Consider the following 22,917-nt stretch of genomic DNA (forward strand, 5'->3'; position numbering starts at 1 on the left):
CCACCTCCCTAGGCAACCCATTCCAGTGCTTCACCACCCTCCTTGTGAAAAAGTTTTTCCTAATATCCAACCTAAACCTCCCCCACTGCAACTTGAGACCATTACTCCTTGTTCTGTTATCTGCTACCACTGAGAACAGTCTAGATCAGGGGTCGGCAACCGGTGGCTCGCGGCTCGCCAGGGTAAGCACCCTGGCGGACCGGACCGGTTTGTTTATCTGCCGCGTCGGCAAGTTCGGCCGATCGCGGCTCCCACTGGCGCGGTTCACGGTTCCAGGCCAATGCGGGAGGCAGGAAGCGGCACGAGACGAGGGATGTTCTGGCCGCGGCTTCCTGCCTCCCACATTGGCCTGGGACCGCGAACCGCGGCCAGTGGGAGCCGCGATCGGCCGAACTTGCCGACGCGGCAGATAAACAAACCGGTCCGGCCCGCCAGGGTGCTTACCCTGGCGAGCCGCGAGCCACCGGTTGCCGACCCCTGGTCTAGATCTATCCTCTTTGGAACCCCCTTTCAGGTAGTTGAAAGCAGCTATCAAATCCCCCCTCAGTCTTCTCTTCTGCAGACTAAACAATCCCAGTTCCTTCAGCCTCTCCTCATAAGTCTTGTGCTCCAGCCCCCTAGTCATTTTTGTTGCCCTCTGCTGGACTCTTTCCAATTTTTCCACATCCTTCTTGTAGTGTGGGGCCCAAAACTGAACACAGTACTCCAGATGAGGCCTCACCAATATCGAATAGACGGGAATGATCACGTCCCTCGATCTGCTGGCAATGCCCCTACTTATACAGCCCAAAATGCCGTTAGCCTTCTTGGCAACAAGGGCACACTGCTGACTCATATCCAACTTCTCGTCCACTGTAACCTCTAGGTCCTTTTCTGCAGAACTGCTGCCCAGCCACTCGGTCCCTAGTCTGTAGCAGTGCATGGGATTCTTTCATCTTAAATGCAAGACTCTGCTCTTGTCCTTGTTGAACCTCATCAGATTTCTTTTGGCCCAATCCTCTAATTTGTCTAAGTCCCTCTGTATCCTATCCCTACCCTTCAGCATATCTACCACTCCTCCCAGTTTAGTGTCAGCTGCAAACTTGCTGAGGGTGCAATCCATGCCATCATCCAGCTAATTAATGAAAATATTGACCAAAACCGGACCCAGGACTGACCCTTGATACCGGCTGCCAACTAGACATGGAGCTATTGATCACTATCTGTTGAGCCTGATGATCTAGCCGGCTTTCTATCCACCTTATAGTCCATTCATCCAGCCCATACTTCTTTAACTTGCTGGCAAGAATACTGTGGGAGACCGTATCAAAAGCTTTGCTAACTTCTTATGTGTGCACTTGCAAATGGCTTCTGGGGTGCAGCTCTCAACACTGGCCACAAGAAAAGGTGCAGGAGTCCTAGAGGTGCGGGAGTTTATTGCTCCTTTTCCTGACCGTTCCTAGAGGAGGCACTTTAGGAAACAGGGCAGGAACACTGGTAGAGGGGCTGGGGTCTCAGTTACTCCAAGCCCAGCCTATCCCAGCAGATGCTTAGGAAGCAAGCGCTGGTTGTGTGCCAGCTCACAGCTGCTGCAGCCCGAACCCCTCGCAGCAGGAGGTGCTGTAGCATTTCCATTTTAGCTATTTACTAACCCCTGGAGCTAGTTCATTAGTGACTTTTGTGCTCTGACATTTCCTCTAATACCTGTGCTTGACACCCTGGGCTAATTAGACGAGTCATCTGCAGTGATTCTGGGGGTTGTGGGGGGTGATTTCCCTTCTCCCTGGGAGAACTGAGTCAACATTAGCTGGGGGTGGCTGCCTGTGACATATTTCTCTTAGTGGTGATGACGGTATTGAGATTATGCAGGGCTGGTGAAAGGAAGTTTCGCACCCTAGGCGAAACTTCCACCTTGCGCCACCCCCCGCCCCACCAAGCTAACCCTGCCCATCGCCTCCCCCCTACTCCCCGTGGCAGCTAGTTTGCCTAAGTGGTTGCTCCAGCCCTGAGGTTATGGCTACAAGGAGGGGACTTGGGGGGCGGCCTGTGTTTGCAAGGTCTCCTGAGTTACCTGGTACACCAGTTCCCAGAATTTGGAGTCCCAGCTGCAGGATATTGTTCCAGGAGCTGCAGCTAATAAATAGCCTGGCATGGGAGAGAGAAGCAGGATGATAAACATATCTCTCTCCTTTCCTGTCCACTGCTGCTGTCATCCTGTTTCTATGGGGGAAGGCCTCGTTCTCTCTGTATTTTGTGGTTCTTTTCAAGCAAGCCACTGAGAGCTTTGCCTGCATTTGGAGCCCACGGTTGGCCCCTGTGCACCAGAAGGGAAAAGATGGGAGCGTGGAGAAGGGGCAAGTGATATAATACCCAGGGCAAGGACTGAGCAAGGAGAGATAGGGGAGTTCTTGGGCCTCTGCAGGGTCTGTGCCAGCTGCAGCTCTCCCCTGCCCATCTCCTCAGCTGGCATAGAACAAGTCAGAGTGTGGGGCTGGAGTTTTCAGGGAATCTGCTGCATACAGTAGCTGATTCTGCCACTGAGGGGAGCAATCCTATCTTGGTCTTCAGCTGGGAACAGCTCTGATGTGTGGTGCCCCAGCTGCGTGGTCTCTGGGGTAGCTAGCAGCTGCCGCCGAGGCAATGGATGGACTCTGAGGTGGGTCTGGAATGGAATCCTGGGGAGCTCATCTCACCTCTCCCTTCTCTCTATTTAGCAAAGGCATTTTCTAATTCAAAGGTGGGTGCCTGCCGGTTGGCAGCTGCTGTATCTCTGTGGGGAAGGGACAAGAGGGAACTGGGCGGGCACAGCCCATCATTGCAGCACAGAGCCCATCTGGGCATTTCCTGTCACTTGGCTAGAGTTTGGGACAGAACAGGTTAGCTAAGGGAGCAAAGTCCTTGGCTCTTTGAATTCGGAGTCACTTCCTATTATCACTGAACCCGAGGACGGGCCTCAGCCAGACAGTGAAGGAGGGAGATGTCATGCTGAGGAGAGGAGCTCCAGCGTTGCTCACGTGCAAACCTTGTCTTGGCCAGCCGGTTGGAAGAATAATATGGGCTTTTAAAGGTGCCTGAAGATTTGGGCTTGAGGTGGGTCTTTGGGGTCCAACTCCAGGGAATGGGGGCCTGCAAGATGGCCTTCATTATCGATTAACACTAAGAAACACAGGAGAGCTTATATGGGACTTTTAAGAATTGTAAGCGCTATCTGGTTACTGCACTTTTCGGGTCTGGAACATTCCTGGTGGTGGCAGAGTTTGAAGCACTGGTCAGCTGGTGCTCATAGGAGACTGAGACGAGCAATAAAGTGAGGCTGGAGGTGGCTTGTAAACAAGGGACTTGCTGGGATCCATGAAGGGACTTAGGCATTGCAGTGCTGAGCATCATGGGCCCTAGGAAATCACAGGAACAACAGTGTGATCCACAAAGCCAGGGCTAGGCACCTAGGCTCCCTATGCAAGGACGGGGGAGAGCTGGGTGCCTTACAATGGGATCCACAAAAGCCAGCATGCTAGGCTGGGAGCCACCTCAGCTAGCCAATGGGAGATGCTGGTGATAGGGGTGTGCCCCTTCCAGAGGTAGATGCCTGGGGCTGGGCTGCAAGGAGATGCCTATCTCGGCTTAGTGATCCACAAATGGGAGTCAGCCTATGGCTGAGGTGCCTAAGGTGTTTCTGGCAGGAATGAGTTGGGTGCCTGCTTCACACCACACAAAACAGCTGGAGGAAGATGTGATGCCCAGCTTGTAACCCAGTGCCTACCACACACACACCTGGGAGGGATGGAATCTTACAAGCTATCACAGGGTTAGCTGGTTGCTTGTTTAGGAAAGGTACCAGAGAGAAAACTCCTCCAATCTCTACTTAAACCCATGTAAGGGCTGCAAACGATGAGCAGCCCCCACACCAGAAATGCATAGAGGGAAAAGCCAGAATACCAAACCTGAGTACATTCCCTCCATCTACATCTTTCTGCCTTACCCTCTTCCCCTGGTGACAGACCATGCCAGACCTCACCTAAAGAGTGTGCATTATTTTAAATGCATGTCACTGACTGACCGACCGGCAAGTGCAGCCCAGCCCAGGATACAAACTGCAGCCACATGGATCATAGGGCAAAAAGTCAGACTTCCTTTTCTCTCCTGTACGATGTGGACTGAAATAGAGGGGGGCAGCCAACTCTCCCTGCAAAGGGACTCTGGAGAGACCCTACGTCAGAGATTAACCAGCCACAGGAACTACATCAGATCCTGGGGTGCAAACTCACCCAAAGACAGTGCATCTCACACCCCAGTCAGGTAGTGGGTCCATTCAGCTCCCCACAAAGAAAATGGTCAGAAATAACAAGCCCCGTTCTTTTAATGGGTGACATCAATTCAGATTTGCACCCTTTCCATCTCCGTAAAGTTCCAGGTGTGAAAGCAGTCAGTCAGAGGGGTCTGAACAAAAGGTAGACCACAAGTGTGGAAACATAAGAAGGGGCCACTTCAATCCCTCCAATGGGATGGAGCCATTTGGAACCTTCTAGAAAGCTAAGGGCCTGATTCTCCATTGCCCTACACCTTGTGCAAAGTAGGTGTCAAATGCTACTACTTTTGCTGGTGTAAATGGTACAACAGGTGCAGGATAACAGAGAAACAGGCCCCAAGTCTTTACCCTAAAAGTAGGTGCAGGCATTTTGTTGTGATGCCCACAAAGAGATTTAAGTGCTGCTTTAATTGAAACCTTACCTACGGAGCTACTAATGATGCCCCATCCATAGACATAACAGCCCTAGGCCCATTGGTAGCACTTTACAGATTTTTATTCATAATCCTCACCAACCCATGGGAGGAAGGCAGTAACACTGTGTTACAGATGTGGAAGCTGAGGCACAGTGTACTCCTGGGGGAATTCTGCACCACTGCGCATGCACAGAATTCATGTCGCCTGCAGATTTCTTTGCTTCTCCACAGAAAAATGACTTTCTGACAGGGAAGCTGCAGGAGCAGTCACACACCACTCCTTAGCTGCACAGGTACATCATTTCAGGCACCTGGAGCAGCCAGCAGAGAGGTAAATCCCTGCAGGGCTGGGGACACCCAGCCAGTGGCTCCGACCCTGAGCTGGGATCAGCTGCTAGTCCTGGCTGGACTGGAGACAGGAGAGGACGGGATTTCCCCTTCCCCTGCAAGGAGTGGCTGGGGCTGTGTCAGACCCATTCCCAGAAACCTCCCACAGCTGCAGGAAGCTCAGCATCCTCCCCTGCTTTCTGCCCCCGTCGCTCTTCAGCTGCGGGGGGAGGGGTCACTGTATGGGGAGCTGCTCCCCCATCCGCCCAACCCCCACGCATCCAGATCTTCCATATCCAGACACCTCTGCCAACCCTCACCCTGTACACCCAGAACCCCTCGAGCCCCCCATACCCAAACCCCACCCCATTGAACCTCAACCTCTGCATCTGGAGCCCCTGCACCCAGCACCCCTGCCTTTGGGCCCCTGCACCCAGACCACCTTCCCACTGAGCTCCCTGCACTCAAACCCCCACCCTGACAAGCCCCACCCCCTGCATCCCTCTGAGCCCGCACATCCGGACTCGCATGCCACTGACATGGGGGTTCCACGACCACCACTCCCAAGAGGAGGAGGAGGAGGAGGGTGGTGGTGGTCGGGGACTCTCTCCTCAGGGGGACTGAGTCATCTATCTGCTGCCCTGACTGGGAAAACCGAGAGGTGTGCTGCTTGCCAGGGGCTAGGATTCATGATGTGACGGAGAGACTGCCGAGACGCATCAAGCCCTCAGATCGCTACCCCTTCCTACTTCTCCACGTGGGCACCAATGATACTGCCAAGAATGACCTTGAGCGTATCACTGCAGACTACGTGGCTCTGGGAAGAAGGATAAAGGAGTTTGAGGCACAAGTGGTGTTCTCGTCTATCCTCCCTGTGGCAGGAAAAGGCCAGAGTAGAGATCGTCGAATCGTGGAAGTCAACAAATGGCTACGCAGATGGTGTCGGAGAGAAGGGTTTGGATTCTTTGACCATGGGATGGTCTTCCAAGAAGAAGGAGTGCTAGGCAGAGACGGGCTCCACCTCACGAAGAGAGGGAAGAGCATCTTTGCAAGCAGGCTGGCTAACCTAGTGAGGAGGGCTTTAAACTAGGTTCACCGGGGAAAGGAGACCAAAGCCCCGAGGTAAGTGGGGAAGTGGGATATCGGGAGAAAGCACAAGTAGGTGAGTGCAAGAGGGGAGGGCTTCTGCCACATACTGGGACAGCAGGACAATCAGTGAGTTATCTTACATGCCTATACATAAATGCAAGAAGCCTGGGGAACAAGCAGGGAGAACTAGAAGTCCTGGCACAGTCAAGGAATTATGATGTAAGTGGAATAACAGAGACTTGGTGGGATAACTCACATGATTGGAGTACTGTTATGGATGGATATAAACTGTTCAGGAAGGATAGGCAGGGCAGAAAAGGTGGGGGAGTTGCATTGTATGTAAGAGAGCAGTATGACTGCTCAGAGCTCCAGTATGAAACTGCAGAAAAACCTGAGAGTCTCTGGATTAAATTTAGAAGTATGAACAACAAGGGTAATGTCGTGGTGGGAGTCTGCTACAGACCACCAGACCAGGGGGATGAGGTGGACGAGGCTTTCTTCCAGCAACTAACAGAAGTTGCTAGATCACAGGCCCTGGCTCTCATGGGTGACTTTAATCACCCCGATATCTGCTGGGAGAGCAATACAGCAGTACACAGACAATCCAGGAAGTTTCTGGAAAGTGTAGGGGACAATTTCCTGCTGCAAGTGCTGGAGGAACCAACTAGGGGAAAAGCTCTTCTTGACCTGCTGCTCACAAACAGGGAAGAAATAGTAGAGGAAGCAATAGTGGATGGGAACCTGGGAGGCAGTGACCATGAGATGGTCGAGTTCAGGATCCTGACACAAGGAAGAAAGGAGAGCAGTAGAACAGAGACCCTGGACTTCAGAAAAGCAGACTTCGACTCCCTCAGGGAACTGATGGGCAAGGTCCCCTGGGAGAATAACATGACGGGGAAAGGAGTCGAGGAAAGCTGGCTGTATTTTAAAGAATCCTTATTGAGGTTGCAGGAACAAACCATCCCGATGTGTAGGAAGAAAAGTAAATATGGCAGGCGACCAGCTTGGCTTAACAGTGAAATCCTTGCTCGTCTTAAACACAAAAGAACAGCTTACAAGAAGTGGAAGATTGGACAAATAACCAGGGAGGAGTATAAAAGTATTGCTCAGGCATGCAGGAGTGAAATTAGGAAGGCCAAATCACACTTGGAGTTGCAGCTAGCCGGAGATGTTAGGAGTAACAAGAAGGGTTTCTTCAGGTATGTTAGCAACAAGAAGAAAGTCAAGGAAAGTGTGGGCCCCTTGCTGAATGAGGGAGGGAACCTAGTGACAGAGGATGTGGAGAAAGCTAGTGTACTCAATGCTTTTTTTGCCTCTGTCTTCACAGACAAGGTCAGCTCCCAGACAGCTGCACTCTGCAGCACAGTATGAGGAGGAGGTGACCAGCTCTCTGTGGAGAAAGAAGTAGTTCGGGACTATTTAGAAAAGCTGGACGAGCACAAGTCCATGGGGCCGGATGCACTGCATCCGAGGGAGCTAAAGGAGTTGGCTGATGAGATTGCAGAGCCTTTGGCCATTATCTTTGAAAAATCATGGCGATCGGGGGAGGTCCCGGATGACTGGAAAAAAGCTAATGTAGTGCCCATCTTTAAAAAAGGGAAGAAGGAAGATCCAGGGAACTACAGGCTAGTCAGTCTCACCTCAGTCCCTGGAAAAATCATGGAACAGGTCCTCAAGGAATCAATTCTGAACCACTTAAAGGAGGGGAAAGTGATCAGGAACAGTCAGCATGGATTCACCAAGGGCAAGTCATGCCTGACTAACCTAATTGCCTTCTATGATGAGATAACCAGCTCTGTGGATGAGGGGAAAGCAGTGGATGTGCTATTTCTGGACTTTAGCAAAGCTTTTGATACAATCTCCCACAGTATTCTTGCCAGCAAGTTAAAGAAGTATGGGCTGGATGAATGGACGGTAAGGTGGATAGAAAACTGGCTAGATGGTCGGGCTCAACGGGTAGTGATCAATGGTTCCATGTCTAGTTGGCAGCCGGTATCAAGTGGAGTGCCCCAAAGGTCGGTGCTGGGGCCGGTTTTGTTCAATATCTTCATTAACGATCTGGAGGATGGTGTGGACTGCACCCTTAGCAAGTTTGCAGATGACACTAAACTGGGAGGAGTGGTTGATACGCTGGAGGGTAGGGATAGGATACAGAGGGCCTAGACAAATTAGAGGATTGGGCCAAAAGAAATATGATAAGGTTCAACAAGGACAAGTGCAGAGTCCTGCACTTAGGACGGAAGAATCCCATGCACTGCTACAGACTAGGGACCGAATGGCTGAGCAGCAGTTCTGCAGAAAAGGACCTAGGGGTTACGGTGGACGAAAAGCTGAATATGAGTCAACAGTGTGCCCTTGTTGCCAAGAAGGCTAACGGCATTTTGGGTTGTATAACAGCAGATCGAGGGACGTGATCATTCCCCTCTATTCAGCACTGGTGAGGCCTCATTTGGAGTACTGTGTCCAGTTTTGGGCCCCACACTACAAGAAGGATGTGGATAAATTGGAGAGAGTCCAGCGGAGGGCAACAAAAATGATTAGGGGGCTGGAGCACATGACTTATGAGGAGAGGCTGAGGGAACTGAGATTGTTTAGCCTGCAGAAGAGAAGAATGAGGGGGGATTTGATAGCTGTTTTCAACTACCTGAAAGGGGGTTCCAAAGAGGATGGATCTAGACTGTTCTCAGTGGTAGAAGATGACAGAACAAGGAGTAATGGTCTCAAGTTGCAGAGGGGGAGGTTTAGGTTGGACATTAGGAAAAACTTTTTCACTAGTAGGGTGGTAAAGAACTGGAATGGGTTACCTAGGGAGGTGGTGGAATCTCCTTCCTTAGAGGTTTTTAAGGTCAGGCTTGACAAAGCCCTGGCTGGGATGATTTTAGTTGGGTTTGGTCCTGCTTTGAGCAGGGGGTTGGACTAGATGTACTCCTCAGGTCCCTTCCAACCCTGAGATTCTATGATTCTATGAGTCCCAACTAGCTGCACCCAGACCCCCACCCCACCAAACCTTACTCCCCAGCACTCAGACCCCCCTATTGAGACCCCCACACCTAGACCCCTCCACTGAGCCCCAACTACTTTCACCTGGAAGCGCCTGCAGAGTCCAATTGTCCCTGCACCTGGAACCCCCCCAACAACCCTCCGTGCATCCAGATCCCCCCACATCTAGACCCCTCACTGAGCTGCCTGCACTCAGATTGTCCCACACAGAATCTTCTCACTCCATACCTGGATCCTCCCATACTGAACCCCTCCAGACTTGGATACTGCCTGGTTGAGCCTGCCTGCCCTTGGTATGCCTGGTGCAGAGGGGCAGGGCCCCAGGGTATTTCTGGGTCAGGCCCAGGCCTTGTGCTGGGTCAGGACTGGGTGCAGCCTCACCACTGAGTCCGTGTCCTGGGGGTGGGGGGCTGTAGGGTGATTCCCCACCTTTGTACAGCCAGTGACCTGTGCTTCCCACTGCCATGCTGGAGCCTCTGCATTTATTTATTGATAAATAAAACTTGCAGAATTTTTCAGAATTTTAAATTTTGTGTGCAGAATTTTTCATTTCTTGGCACAGAATGTCCTCAGGAGTAACAGTGGTTGTGACTTGCCTATAGCTACAAAACAAGTCACTGGCTCAGGTGAAAACAGAACTCCCAAGTTCACGCCCAGATGCCAGCTCTGACCACCAGGTCCCACTGCTTAGGGACTTCTGTGCATGTAGGGAGAGCTGGGAGCACGTTAGGGGCAATGCTGCACATATAAGTTAGCAAGATAACGCCTGAAAAAAGGCCCAAACAAAGTGCTGATGCTGCATCTTTTTTTTAATTTTGCTTCTCTAAAGCGAAAGCAGAGCAAGTGACAGGAGGAAAAAAGTTATTTAAAAAAAAAAAAAGGAAAAGGCAGCTGCTGGGCTATATGGGGAAAAAAGAGTCCCCAAAAGGGAGGAAATTCATAGAGGCCAAGCCCGCACTAACTCTTAATAAAATACAATACTGAAAATAAGATCAGAGAGTCTCCAAAATACAATATCTTAAGGGGTCGGCAATAATACAAAATAAGGTTCATTATGTACAAACAATTTCTGCTCTTGGTCTCTGTACAATGGTGTGAATGGGAGGCCCATGTGGGCGGTGCCTAGTGGAATTGTTGGGTAAGGAGACGTGGGGGAAGAGTGTATACTCAGACCTGACAGTGGTTCTGTACTGTGGAGTGGGGCACAAGGAAGGGAGGTGCAGTGGTGTCTGGTGAGTGGGTCCTGGGTGGACCTTGACTGGAGCAGAGTTGTTCTGAAGGATCTTCCTCTTCCAATGCCCATGGCAGAGTGCATGTGGAATCATGGCTGGGGTTTGCTGTGTCCAGGTCTGTCCCAAGTGGCTCCAAGAGACAAACAAAACAAAACGGAGAAGAGAGGGAAGTGAGGGCAGCCCTCCTGCCCCATCCGGTTCCTTGACTTGAAGTCCACAAGTCAGCAAGAGCCTTCCCATCCCTCCTCCTCTGGGAGTCACCTCCTATTTGCAGTCTCAGGGTGGAGGAGGAGGTGGACAGAGGAGGAGAGAAGGGCAGCAGCAAGGTGTTGAGAGGGGACTTCTTTTTATTATTATTTTGGGGGAGGTTGAGAAAAATGAGCCAAAGAAGTGTCTGGAGGAGAGTGAGACCGGGCAAGGACATGGTAACACCTCTTTACAAAAGTAGGGCAACCCAGACCAGGTGTGGTCTCAGGGACGGCTCCAGGCACTGGGCCTGGAACAGTTCCTTTAACAAGGGGCAGCTGAAGGAAGAGGAGCAAGGAAACATGCAACTCTTCCAGCAGGGCCTTTCCAGGTAGGGCAAAGGGACCAAAACTAGCATCTGGGAGCTACAGGGAGATTTTGTGGGGAGGGGGGAACCTCCCTGGGTTGGAGTGAGGCCTCTGACACAGAGCTAGAGATGAGACAGTTTCAACACCAGATTCAGCAAGTCTGGAGTTAAAGGGGTGAATAGCTTGGTAACTTTGGTGCCAGCATCTAGAGAGTGGAGACCCACAGCTCTCTTTGGTGACCCTCATTTATTCCATTTTTTATGGATACTGGGGCCCCACCATCACATGACGGAGAACTTCGTTCCATAAGGAAGAGTCTGTGGGGAGTGGGCTGGGAGGATCATACTCTGTCTTAGGGAGCTTTGGTTTCCCAGGAGCTGTGGACTGAATTTTAAGTCTATTTCTCAGAGTCTGGGGTCTTCCCCACAAAATCTGTGCACTGATCTCTGCAGATGATCAGAATGGAAGTTACGTGGGCAATCCATCAAGAGACAACTAGATCAAGGTAGGTCTTCTCTCAGCTGAGGCAGAAGCATATTAACCATGGAGTGAGGGGAGGAAATTATCTCACTCCCAAATTCTCTAGGAGACTAACCCCAAAGTTACCATGGCCATAGCCTCTCAGCTAGGCAATAAACTTAGCTCTCTTTCCTTCAGGTGCATCTGACATGAGCAAGGGGTACAGAATTGGGCACTGGCCCCTGTATCTGGAGGCTTTGGGGAATGAGTTGGATACCTCTGGGGTCACATACAGATCTCCTCCTCCTCCAGCCCAGCAACAGGGTGAACACACACTGGTGAGGCAATGCTCACACGGGGAGGAGAGAAGGGCTTGGGCAGACACAATCTGTGGTTCTGGCAGTCATTGTGAATCCCATCCGAGAGATCAGCACTAACATGGGCTGTGCGGAAATGACAGGCTGAACTCAAGACCAGCATGGGAGTGTCTGAATGCAGTGTCCTCTCCCACCAAGTCCCCTCAATCACTCAGCGAGGAGGGGAGTCTGCATCCAGAGGGACGAGGCCTTGAGGTTCAGCAACTGCTACAAAGATTCAGCTGTGTCCCTGGAGCGTGCCTCCCTGCGGGAAAGAAAAGACAGCAATCAGATCTGCTGTGTTTACCATCTATTCCCAGCCATGGGCACTACTCCAACCCTAGCCAAGGGAGTGCAGCATTTTCTTTCCCACCCACTGGGCCCACTTCTTTCCACAATCCCAGGAGAGTTAATTTCATACCTCCCCTTATTTCAGTTTTGGGAGCAGAGAACTCCTCTGGGATCCCTTTTTCCTCTCCCTTTATTCCCCACCCACTCTATCTGCACCTAGCTGATCTGCCCTTCTGCCCAGCAGGGTGAGGAGTGAGAGGAAACTTCAATCCCATCTCTGTGCCCCCTTCGGTGATGGCCTCACTGCTCAGACTGTCTACAATGGGAACAAAGAGGGCCAAATAAGAGGGGGTGTATTTTGCTGTGGGTACTGGTTTGTACTGATCAGGATTGGAGTCTCCCAGTCCCAGCCCATTGCACCTGGCCACTGACCAGCCTGAAAATGTTGGAACCCTTTAGCCATCCAGCCCCCTCGTATCTACTGGTCGCTATGCCAGAGCTACTCCACTTTCTAGACCCCACTCTTCTGATCCATGGAGCTTCACGTGGTCCTCTGTTCCCTGCAGGGATCAGCCCCCTGCAGCCACAGTGCCTGGATTAGTGCACTCCCAGGAGACAGAAACAGGAAGGGAGCTTGTCTATCCTGCTAGCTCCGAGCCTTGTGTCAAAGAGCTCCCCTTGCTGGGAGCACAGGGTTACTCTGATGCTCTCCCCCTCTCAGACTCCGCCGTTTTGGGGTTTGGAGACAAAGGCCCTGGAGTAGGTGGGGCAGGGAGAGGAGTTTCCAGCCTGCTTACCTCTCCTGGATCTGCTCTTTGAGGTGAGTCAGAGTTGGGTCAGTTTGGTTCTGGTCCGGGCCCCCCAGCTGGGATTTGCTCAGGTACTTGGCTGTCTCGTGGGCCCTGGCCAGGTGGCCCAGTATGGGCTCCTGAGGCCTCCTCTCCTCAGATTGCCCTTCGTCAGTCTCCCTGCCCACAGGATGCTCCACAGGGAGGAAGGAGCTGTAGCCCTCCTCTAAGGAGCCAGCACCCTCGTCATAGAACAGGAGGCTCCGGGACTGAACTGTAAATGGAGAGAGCACCATTAAAATGCTGAGAACAGGAACAGAACCCAGGGGCATAAGCCGTCCAGCACAGAGTCACCCCAGCACATTGTAAGCCACACACGCCAACACAGCCTGTCCCACTTAATCTGCCTGAGCCTAACACCTACGTACATACACAGCGTCCCTGGAGTACACTCAGCCTGCTCTGTGGGGAATGGAGACGAGTCCGTGATTTTCTTCTCCCATCCTGTCTTTTAGCACCTGTCAGGTTTTGGTACAATGGCAAATGGAGAAGGGCACTGCTGTGAGACAGCTCTCCCTGGCAGGGCCCAGGCAGGCACAGACAGGGGCATAGGCACCGACTTCCCCTCTGCCCAGTGGGTGCTCGCCCACACCCCCGCCCCCAGGCCTGGTCCCCCACCCCCGGCCCTGTCCCTGCACTGCCCTCACCCCACCCCCATTCTACCCCCTTCCCCCAAGTCCCCACCCCTGCCCTGCCTCTTCTCTGCCTCCTCCCCTGAGCGCGCTGCGTCCCCGCTCCTCCCCCCTCCCTCCCAGAAAGTCCTAAGCGCTGCCAAACAACTGATAGGCAGTGGGAGGGAAGTGCTGGGAGGGAGGGGGAGGAGCGGGGAGATGGCACTCAGGAGAGGAGGAGGAGGAGGCAAGGAGGGGGTGGGGGCATGGGGAGCTTGGCTGCCAGTGGGGGCGGAGCACCCGCTATTTCCCGCGGGTGCTCCAGCCCCCCAGCACCCACAGAGTCGGTGCCTATGGACAGGACACTGCTGTGAGACAGCTCTCCCTGGTAGGGCCCAGGCAGGCATAGACAGGGCACTGTTGTGAGACAGCTCTCCCTGCTGTATATCTATCAAGAGGAGAGGGGTTGGGAGCACTTCCAGGGGATTAGAGGAATGTGTCACGTCGGACTCACTTTTACTGGTTGTATAAATGTCTGGTGCTGGAGCTGCTTTCACTGTCTGTGATGTGGAGGAGAATTCCGGGAGACATGGCATCATGGATCCCAGGACCAGAACAAAGCACAGCACCAGTACCTGGGGGTGAGACATTGAAAAAACATCAGCGCTGCCAGCCACAAGACAATGCTGTGATCCCAGCACACAAACCCTCAGCAGTGGGAGCCCATGTGCTCAGATTGACAGCTGGGTCACTCACTCTGCTCATTTTAGATTATCAAGAGAAAGGATTAAGTCTGCTGTCTTCTACTTTTGCTTTCTCTGAAATACTGCCAGCTCCTTGTGCAGGGCAAGCTAGACAGGCAACTTCAGAGTCTCATTGCATGGGTGGGAGATGGTATAAAGAGAAAGGGGTTAGATTCACTAGACAACAGTTTGGGAACGAGGAGCCTACACCTAAGAGGTGGAGCTAGACTGCTGGTACAGACAATGAATACAGTTTGGGGGCATTGTTTAAAGCAGGAGCTAGGGGAAAGCCAACAGGTGCTGAGGAGCACTCAGGCCAAATACATTTGCTAAGGATGTCAGCTAAATAAAGATATCTCTGTATCCAGTAAAGGACAGGACCAAAATGACTGATTAACTGGACCAGTGACAGCCTGAGATCAGACATCCTGTTGATTGATCAGAATTCAGATTAAGGAGTTACATAAAAACAGGCAAATGGTCAAAAATAAAAACTATCGGTGTCTATACGAATGTGAGAAGATGAAAAGCACGAATAGGTGAATGAGCATGTCTGGCAGTGGAAGAAGATCTTGACATAATTAGAATTACTGAAACATAGTAGAATGATGAAAATCAATAGGCTATTGTAATAATTAAAAATGAAGTGGCTGAGCTGCTAACAAAAGTATGCAATCTCTCATTAAAATCTTCTTGTACATGGGAGCCCTGGAGACTAGCAAATGTTTTATCTAACTGTAAAAAGGGGAGATGCTAGGAATTACAGGCTCACTTCAGTACCAAGTGTCCTGAAGCAGGATTAAAAATAAATTTGGAAACACCTGATGTACTAGGAAGAAATCAGCACAACTTCTGTAAGACAAGTGTAGCCTCCCAATCTACTAGAATTTGATGGCTCTGTCAACAAAGGGATGGATAAGGGAGAACTGATTTAATTTATTTGGATTTTCAAAAGAACTTTTGACAAAAGTCCTGCACAAGAAGCTATTAAGAAAATGACTCTAGATGTCACAAGATGAGAGGTCAAGATCTGTCATGGACCAGGAACTATCCAAGAGGCAAAAAACCAGAAAGTACGAATAAATAAGTCAATTTTCCCCATGGCAGAAGGTTAATAGTGGCGTGGCCTGTGTGTCCATTCTAGGACTTGTGGTGTTGAATGAATCTACCAACGATCTGTGAAAAGAGCAAACAGGGAGGTAGCACAAAATGATGTGGTTAGTGCAGGCTAGAGCAGACTTTGAGGTATTTCAGAGGAATTTAACAAAGTTAGATGAATAGGCAGCACAATACTGGATAAAATTCACTGTTGAGAAATACAAGATAATGCACGTCGGAAGGAATAATTTGAACTATTAATACATCTTGCTGCATTAAGCATTAACTAGAACCATACAGGAGAAAAGATCTAGGCACCATTGTCAGTGCTCAATTACAGCTTTTGCTTGATGTGCAGTGGTTGACAAAAAGCAAAGAAAAGGCTGTTTGCATGACGAATGAGATAGAAAATATTATAATGCCGTTATAATGGCATACGCTCACCAGGGGATACTATGCTCAGTTCTACTCACCCACTCTCAAAAAATGAAATAGCAGCTGTAGGGGGGTTCAAAGCTGGGCAATGAGAATGAGTGAAGGCATGGAGAGACTCTGTATGATGAGAGATTGAAAAGAATGGGATTGCTTAGTTTAGAGAGGATACAAAGAAGGAGCAAGAGAGAGTTAAATAATGAATGGTGCAGAGAAGGTAGATCAGACACTCCGGTTTATCCTTTCTCATAATAAAAGAACTAGGGGGAATTCAATGAAACTGAAAGGCAACAGAGTTAGAACAGGTAAAAAGGAATGATTTTTAAATAGTGCAGAATTAATTTGTGGGACTCCTGCCACAAGCTATCTGAGGCTAAGAGCTTAGTAGGATTTATAAAAAGGATCAGGCATTTATGGTTAATGAGAACATCCACACTGACATTAGAGGGGATAAAAAATACAGTACAGGTATAAACCCTCCTGCTTCAGTGCATAAACTTCCCCTGTGGACAGGTTATTTCATCAGAACTGCCTACAGCAGGGTTTCTTACACCTTCTTCTGAAACATCTAGCACTGGCCACTGTTGGACGTGGGATAGTGGACTAGAGGAACCCCTGGTCCCACCTGGTCTGGCAATTCCTATATTTGGCCTCAAAGGTGGGGAATATAAAGCAGTGAAACAGGGAAAAGGCTCTTCTGGGGTCCGAGAAGGATACTGAGGATCCTTGGAGAGAGGGCTGTGTGCTTGATTTCCCCCCTTTATTCCAAGGAAATAATTAGCCTAAATAAAGCCCCTCTTTTTGTTGGACACTGGCATAATATCCACTAGTGATTCAAGGCTGGAAGCATGCTATAGGGAACAATCTCTGGCTTGTCTGGGAATGGGGGGATGGATAAAGGTGCAAAAGGAATCATGGCCAATAAAGAATGGAGGGCCTGAGGCACATACCATTAGGCAGGTTCCGGTCTGTGTGGAAGCCATTTTATATGGTCTGGAGACCTTCCCAGCCACTAGGGCCTGGAGCTTCTGTAATTGCTGGAGCAGAGTCCTAGGAGAGAACACAACCACGAGACAATGCAATGAAGAGGGAACGATCACAGAGGGATATGAGACTGAAGGTGAACTCTCCAATGTCCACCCCAGCTTTTCTCTGAATGAGAAGAGCTCCTTCACTTCTCCAAGTCCTCCCACCAGATAGGCCTGGGAAGCAGAGAAATGAAGGTGATAGTGATGCAGGCAATGGAGCTGAAAGGAATTGGGCAAAGGACACCTCTTCTCCTGCTACATAAACCCCCTCTGCCCTGATCTCCCACAATCAGATTTAGCCAGTCCAGGCTGCCCAGGTACATCCAATACCCAGGGTGGGGTGCATAGTATGGCCACTGCCACAACCCCGCAATACAGGAGATTCCAGTACTTCTGGGAACGGCATGACCCCGCCCTCGGTGGTGTGACCTCACAGACACGGGGTGGGTGAGCTCACACCGGCAGGGGAAGGGCAGCACGCTGTTCAAAATGGCATCCCTCATCTGTGAAGCCAGACAAACCCACATCTGGTTTGTTTCGGTACCAGACAGGGGACAAACCCTAGAAAATTAGGGCTGTCTGGCCCAAACCAGATTAATGGCCTGCCTAGGGGGGCACATCCCATAGCACTACCCACACCCCCTGGAGCATAAGGCTGAGAGGGAAGCAAAAATAAAATGTGATCCGTTTCAACTTCATCTCTCTTGGCAGACGCTGCAGGGGGCTGTGGGCAAAGCCAAATGTAGAGCTGAGTGAATAATTCCTCCTCTGGTTGCCCTGGCTGACACATAGCAGGCTCACTGTCTTGTTTAAATTACCTCACATGTACCCGCCCCCCAGTTCTGAACATATTACTAAAGAGCAGAACTGTTTAGCTGGCATGGCAAAGGAATTTTCCGGGGCGGGGGGGCTGCAAGGAGCATTAGTGAGCCTTGGGCTCTGTAGCCAGGGGGCCCAGATTTTCTTGTAACAAATTGCCTAGTAATTTCCCCTCTGCAGCATTGCCAACTCTTGCAATCTTATTGCAAGTCTTGTGGTAGTTGGTGTTTTTCTTAAAGCCCCAGCTCCTGAAGTCAGGTGATTCCAGGAGAATCTTAGATTTCATGTTTTAAAAGTTAGTTTCTAGCCCGCATGGCCATAGAAGAAAGTGGAAAACATGACCTCCAGAGGCTTACAAGGCCAATAAAATGAACTCAGTGTTTCTTATTTTGTAACAACTCGTGATTTTTAAGCCAATCACATGAATATGGGATCCTGACTCATGACTTTTGAATGCTTGGGATTGACAATGCTGCTTCTGCTCCTGGCTGCTTCTCAAAAGCACAGATGGAGGAAATTCAGGGGTTGTGCTGGGAAGGGAGGGATGGGTTGCCGTTCACAATCTTTCCAGCAGGTGGCAGGCCCCAACCATCTATGAGGTTGCAAAAGTTAAACACCAATTGAAAGCTGGGAAGGCATTTGCCTGACATCTCCGGGGTCTCTAAAGAGCAGCATCTGACCTGGAAGCTGGGGTCAGAGCCTCAGCGTCAGGGGATCAGAGAAAAAGAATCTGACAAAGAGCCTCAAAGCAAGGTCAGGGAGGACAATAGCCCCTGGTGAGCTCCAATCATGGTGGTGGAGTTAAGTGGGAAGATGGGTTTGCTTAATAGGGTCACCGCTCAGTTCCTGTCCCATTGACCAAAGGCTCATGGATGAAAGGAATCCCCATGTGCAGCTGCCAGAGCCTGTGCGGCTGTGAGGAGTGTATCTAAGTGCATGTGCAGGAGGTTGTGAATTCAGAACAAAGGGAACATGTGCGTAGGAATATGTTAAGGAGAGCCCTCCCTACTCACCCCAAACTTCTGGCAGTCCCTAGCTGCTGACTCTGCTCTTGCTCTGCCACACAAGCACAGGGAACGGAGGCCGAGCTAACTCCAATTCCAAATGCTGCTTCCTATTTCTATGGCATGCGTATGTGCCTTCCATGTTATAGATTCAAAGGAAACAAATTCCTGGGGTGGAGAGGCTGCCAGCTCCAAGCACTGAGACCCCACGCGCTCTCCACATTTTCAGCCCAGGAAGCCAGGGGCCTGCTTTAGGGCTGAGAGGAGAGATTTACTCCCTTGGGCAAGCAGCTGTGCCAGTGTCAGACAAGGAGGAAGCTCCCACAGGTTTGGTGGAGCGGGGGGGATACAATGGGATCTGCGTGGGTGCCAGACACCGAGAAGGCCCCGTCAGGCTGCAGGGGATAACAGGGTATGCACTGGTGTCAGGTTTGGAGAGAGCTGCTTTGGGTTAGATGGGACCTATGCCCATGTCAGATGAGGAGAAAGTTCCTACAGTCTGTCCAGTCACCTTGTAAACCTAGCTCTTTCTTCTAGGGAAATCCCAAACTGGTATCTTATGCCCTTGTCTTCTCCCAGGCTTTCTCCAAAGCCCTCTGTGCTTCAGAGAGCAGAGCAAGGGGGTTGAGAGATGAGTGTCATGCCTTCTGGGGCCTCCTGCATGGGAGCTGCCATGGAGACAAGGAGAAGAGTGGAGGGGTTTGAGTGACAGTCAGAATCCAGAGAAGGATTCTGGGCTGTGGGGAGAGGAGAGGAAGGAAGGGAGGCAGAAAGCTCCCTTGCTCCTTCCCTTTCTCTGCTGACAGCCCCTGCCTGGCTGACCCAACACAAACATTCCACATTCTCTAACCAAACCCAGCTGAATTGCTGCTGCCATTGGAGGGGAACCAGGCTCTGCTGAGCAGCCCAGACTCTGCCAGGAATTGGGGGAGGGTTGCCTTTCCTTTCCTTCCAAGCACTCCCCTGGCCTCCCTCCTTGGCAGCCCACCCCAGAAGAGATCGAGGTTGGCTTCTCTCACCTGTTTGCATTTTCTAAGGTCTCCACTTTTTTCCACAGTTCATTGTTTTCAGATGTGAAAGTCTCAACTCTGCAGGAATAAAACCCAAATCCTGTTAGTTACAAATGCTGCATAAAAGAGACAAACATTGGACCCCGTCCTCCATCAGAGTCCAGCCCCTGAACAGCCCTGTGCCCTCAGCCTCCGGAAGATGTGCTCCCACCTTTAGGAGTCAAATGATCATGTGCTGTCCAGCTACATGTTCTCAGCTGATGCTAACAATCAAGGGATCAGAGCAAAGACTGAATCCCTTCAATGCACATTAATTCCTTTGCAGTGTTTCACTCACATGGTGCCAAGTGGCTACAAGATTCAGACCTGGGAAGAGACTCTCACTGGGTCTGGGAGAGTCACTACAGCCATGTTACATGTAGGACAATTTGTAACATATGCAAGGCCACATAGCTGTCTCCATCATCAGCAAATTACATCCATGGGCCATGGAAAACATTAACAGAGGACCTTCCACTAGAACAATTCTGGCCTCTCTACCCTCTGAGCTAAAGGAGAATTTGCATTAGCTGCACCCTATTAGGAAAAGAGAATCCCTGGCTCAAACATGTGACCAGCTCTAGCCATTGGAGGGCAGTGGAGAACCTACACACTCTCTTTTCTCCAAGTTCTTCTCTGTAACTACTATGGTGAAAGCATCCAGCAAAGTACGGGGAACAGCTGAAGGGAAATTTCTGCTGGGCTGGGGGAAGAATAGTGGCCATGGAAGTGACAATAATAAAACAGAAGACTTTCCAATACATACAACCACGTGAAATAACCTTGTTCAGTTTCTGAACTACCCATTCAATATAAAAATTGTGCTTAAAGGGACACAGCCAGGTTGAACCTTTTAACCCCAAACTGTAGGTTTTGTACTAACTAAAGTCAATAAAAGTGTTTTGGTTACACTTGAAATTCCAATGAACATTTTTTGGCTAAAAATTTAAATCTACACTGTAGCCCAAATATTGCAGCACAGTGCTAGAGTAATAAACAGCCATGTACATACAGACACCATGGCCAGGAGTGGGGATGAACCTAGGACCTTCAGGACTGAAAGTACATAACCCTGCCATTCAAACTAGAGGAGCAATCCCATCAGCTGTAAGAGGTAGACTTTTATCCTTAATATGGGCTAACCACCAGAGGGAGACATGCTCACACACACAGCTACTGTATTCCATAAGGGCATAAGAGCCAGAAGGTGAAACTGACTCATCTGTTTTCACAGTAAATTCCTCTCCACTTAGAGAAGAAAGCGAAAAGCTAATTAGGCCTTTTAAAGACTCTGACCACTGTAATGATCTCAGGTGTTATTAATGACATAGGAAAGGGCGCTATTTTAAAATACTGGTCATGAAATTCGATCCTTGCGGACTGGCTTCTGTGTCTGAGAGGCCCATTTGGGGCTCCACACAAATGCAGGGAGTCTCTTGTATGGATCTGGCTGCAGGGCCATGGCATAGATTATTTCTAACCTGATAGTGTCCCATTACTTTAAACTTGTAACTGCAGCACAGCCAGCCAGCCAAACCGGGAACTATGAAGAGAAGTAGACCCTGTTGCCCTAGCTCACATTATAAGGAAAAAACCAAAGCTCAAGCAGGGGACTTTGGGGAACAAACATGGCCTTAGCGTCTTCCTGGCTATCAGCCATTTGCGTCATCATCTTTTCATACAGGGATGAGGAGATTGTATTTAATGCCCTAAAATGTCCATGCTCCCATGGCATCCACCATATGCAAAGTAGATAACAGCCTATGCAGAAAGCAGTGAGATGTACAATTACTCCATATGTTCATGCAAATGTGGGATTTCTGATTTGAGCAGATGCACACGTAATGTAGTGGTAGTCACACTACCACGACCAAAATTTGAATATAGGATGTCAGAAGAATCTGTATTTGGGGATGTACTTGACAAGTCATTTACTTGGTTTGATCCACATTGTAGTTAGCATAGGCTGCAAAGCCAGAAGGGGGCCTGGGCCATGGCCTGACCACTTTTTGGCTGGGCCAAACCTCAGTGGCACTGTGACCCAGCGTGCTCACTCAGATTTCGAGGTGGTGGGCATAGGCGCTCACAGACTAGGAGTGTCAGGTGCTGGTGGGGGATGCACCTCAGAGGGAAAGAAGAGAGGGCCATTAGATGGTGGGGAAAATCTGTGCCTCCCCCCACCATTTTTAACGGCACTCCAAAGCCCCTGATTAGTGATCAGACAGACCACAGCAGCTTCTACTATGGAATCATTCATCTCGCCAAACACGCTACCCGAACAACGGCTCATGGGGCCTGGAATATTGGGGGCAAACAGAATAAGGCAAACAGAAGTGAGTGGGCTTTTTAAGGAATAATCTAGTGCTGCAAGGGTCTGATAGGCTGTCTGGGGGCAGGGGGAGGAGGGGTGGGGGGTCTGTGCACAAACCAAATCTGTGTGTCAAGAAACCCATACAATGCTCACGAAATAACCTGACACCTGTACAGAGAATCACATTTAGAACTAAAACCCCAAACACCCCAAAGTAGGGTGCATGCTGAGGACTCTCCACTGTCAAACAGGTTGTCACCACTACTAGACTGTGCTCTGAGCCACAGAAATTAATTAAAGGAGTCAGCTGAAATCTCAGATACTTTAAGAATATTTTTAACTTAACAGCCCTCGGAACAGGGTACTATCAAGGGCAGCCAGCCCAAGCATTGCAGTGCCGTTGCTTTTGCTAGCAGTCGTATTTTGGACCATCCCTCTACAGTACTGTGATTGGGAGAGAGAGCTTTGGGGCTGATGCAGCCACTTCTGGGGGGAAACGCCTAGAGCTGAATTCCAGCCCCCAGAAGTGGCATGTGGAGTGGACAGCACGGCACAAACAGGATGAGTAGTGACAGTACGCAGGCCAGTGGCCCTCATCTCCAGTAACACCTTTGTTAGGATGCTTAGAAGGGAGGAGAAGACACTTACTTTTTCTCTAGACACTCTACATATTCCTTCTTCTTCCTGCGACTCTCCTGAGCAGAGATCTGGGAGGTGAGGAAGTACCAAACATGAGTCAGCACTATAAGCATCAAGCCACTTCTCCGCCCTTCCCCCCCCCACAGTTTTGTTACATGCCTGCTTCCTTTGCGCACGCTTTCATCCGTCCAAAGGCAGAACGGGCTATCACACTTGCCATTCACATTTGGCCACAAAACACTCAGGAAGCCAAGAATGGGACATTTAGCATTGCCCAATGTGAAGGTTACAAAGCTCTTTTGCAATGTGCCTGAACCCCATCCCCC

At 50.2% G+C, this 22,917-nt stretch overlaps 1 protein-coding gene across 4 annotated transcripts in view; it reads right to left on the reverse strand.

Annotated features, from left to right (window-relative positions):
- Nucleotides 1–9,908: 9,908 nt before the first annotated feature.
- The window catches only part of CREB3L1 (cAMP responsive element binding protein 3 like 1), a 115,972-nt gene continuing 102,963 nt past the window's right edge, over nucleotides 9,909–22,917 (reverse strand). For all 4 annotated transcript variants that reach the window (XM_045016429.1, XM_045016426.1, XM_045016430.1 and 1 more), the window contains 6 exons: nucleotides 22,601–22,659; nucleotides 19,612–19,680; nucleotides 16,692–16,791; nucleotides 13,983–14,103; nucleotides 12,807–13,071; nucleotides 9,909–11,983 (listed from right to left, as the gene is read on the reverse strand). In XM_045016429.1, coding sequence (XP_044872364.1) covers nucleotides 11,947–11,983; nucleotides 12,807–13,071; nucleotides 13,983–14,103; nucleotides 16,692–16,791; nucleotides 19,612–19,680; nucleotides 22,601–22,659 — 651 coding nt within the window. In that variant the 3' untranslated portion in view covers nucleotides 9,909–11,946. The remainder of the gene's footprint in view (nucleotides 11,984–12,806; nucleotides 13,072–13,982; nucleotides 14,104–16,691; nucleotides 16,792–19,611; nucleotides 19,681–22,600; nucleotides 22,660–22,917) is intronic.

This window comes from Mauremys mutica, chromosome 4 (genome assembly GCF_020497125.1).
Source record: "Mauremys mutica isolate MM-2020 ecotype Southern chromosome 4, ASM2049712v1, whole genome shotgun sequence".
In the NCBI taxonomy this organism is placed as follows: domain Eukaryota; kingdom Metazoa; phylum Chordata; order Testudines; family Geoemydidae; genus Mauremys; species Mauremys mutica.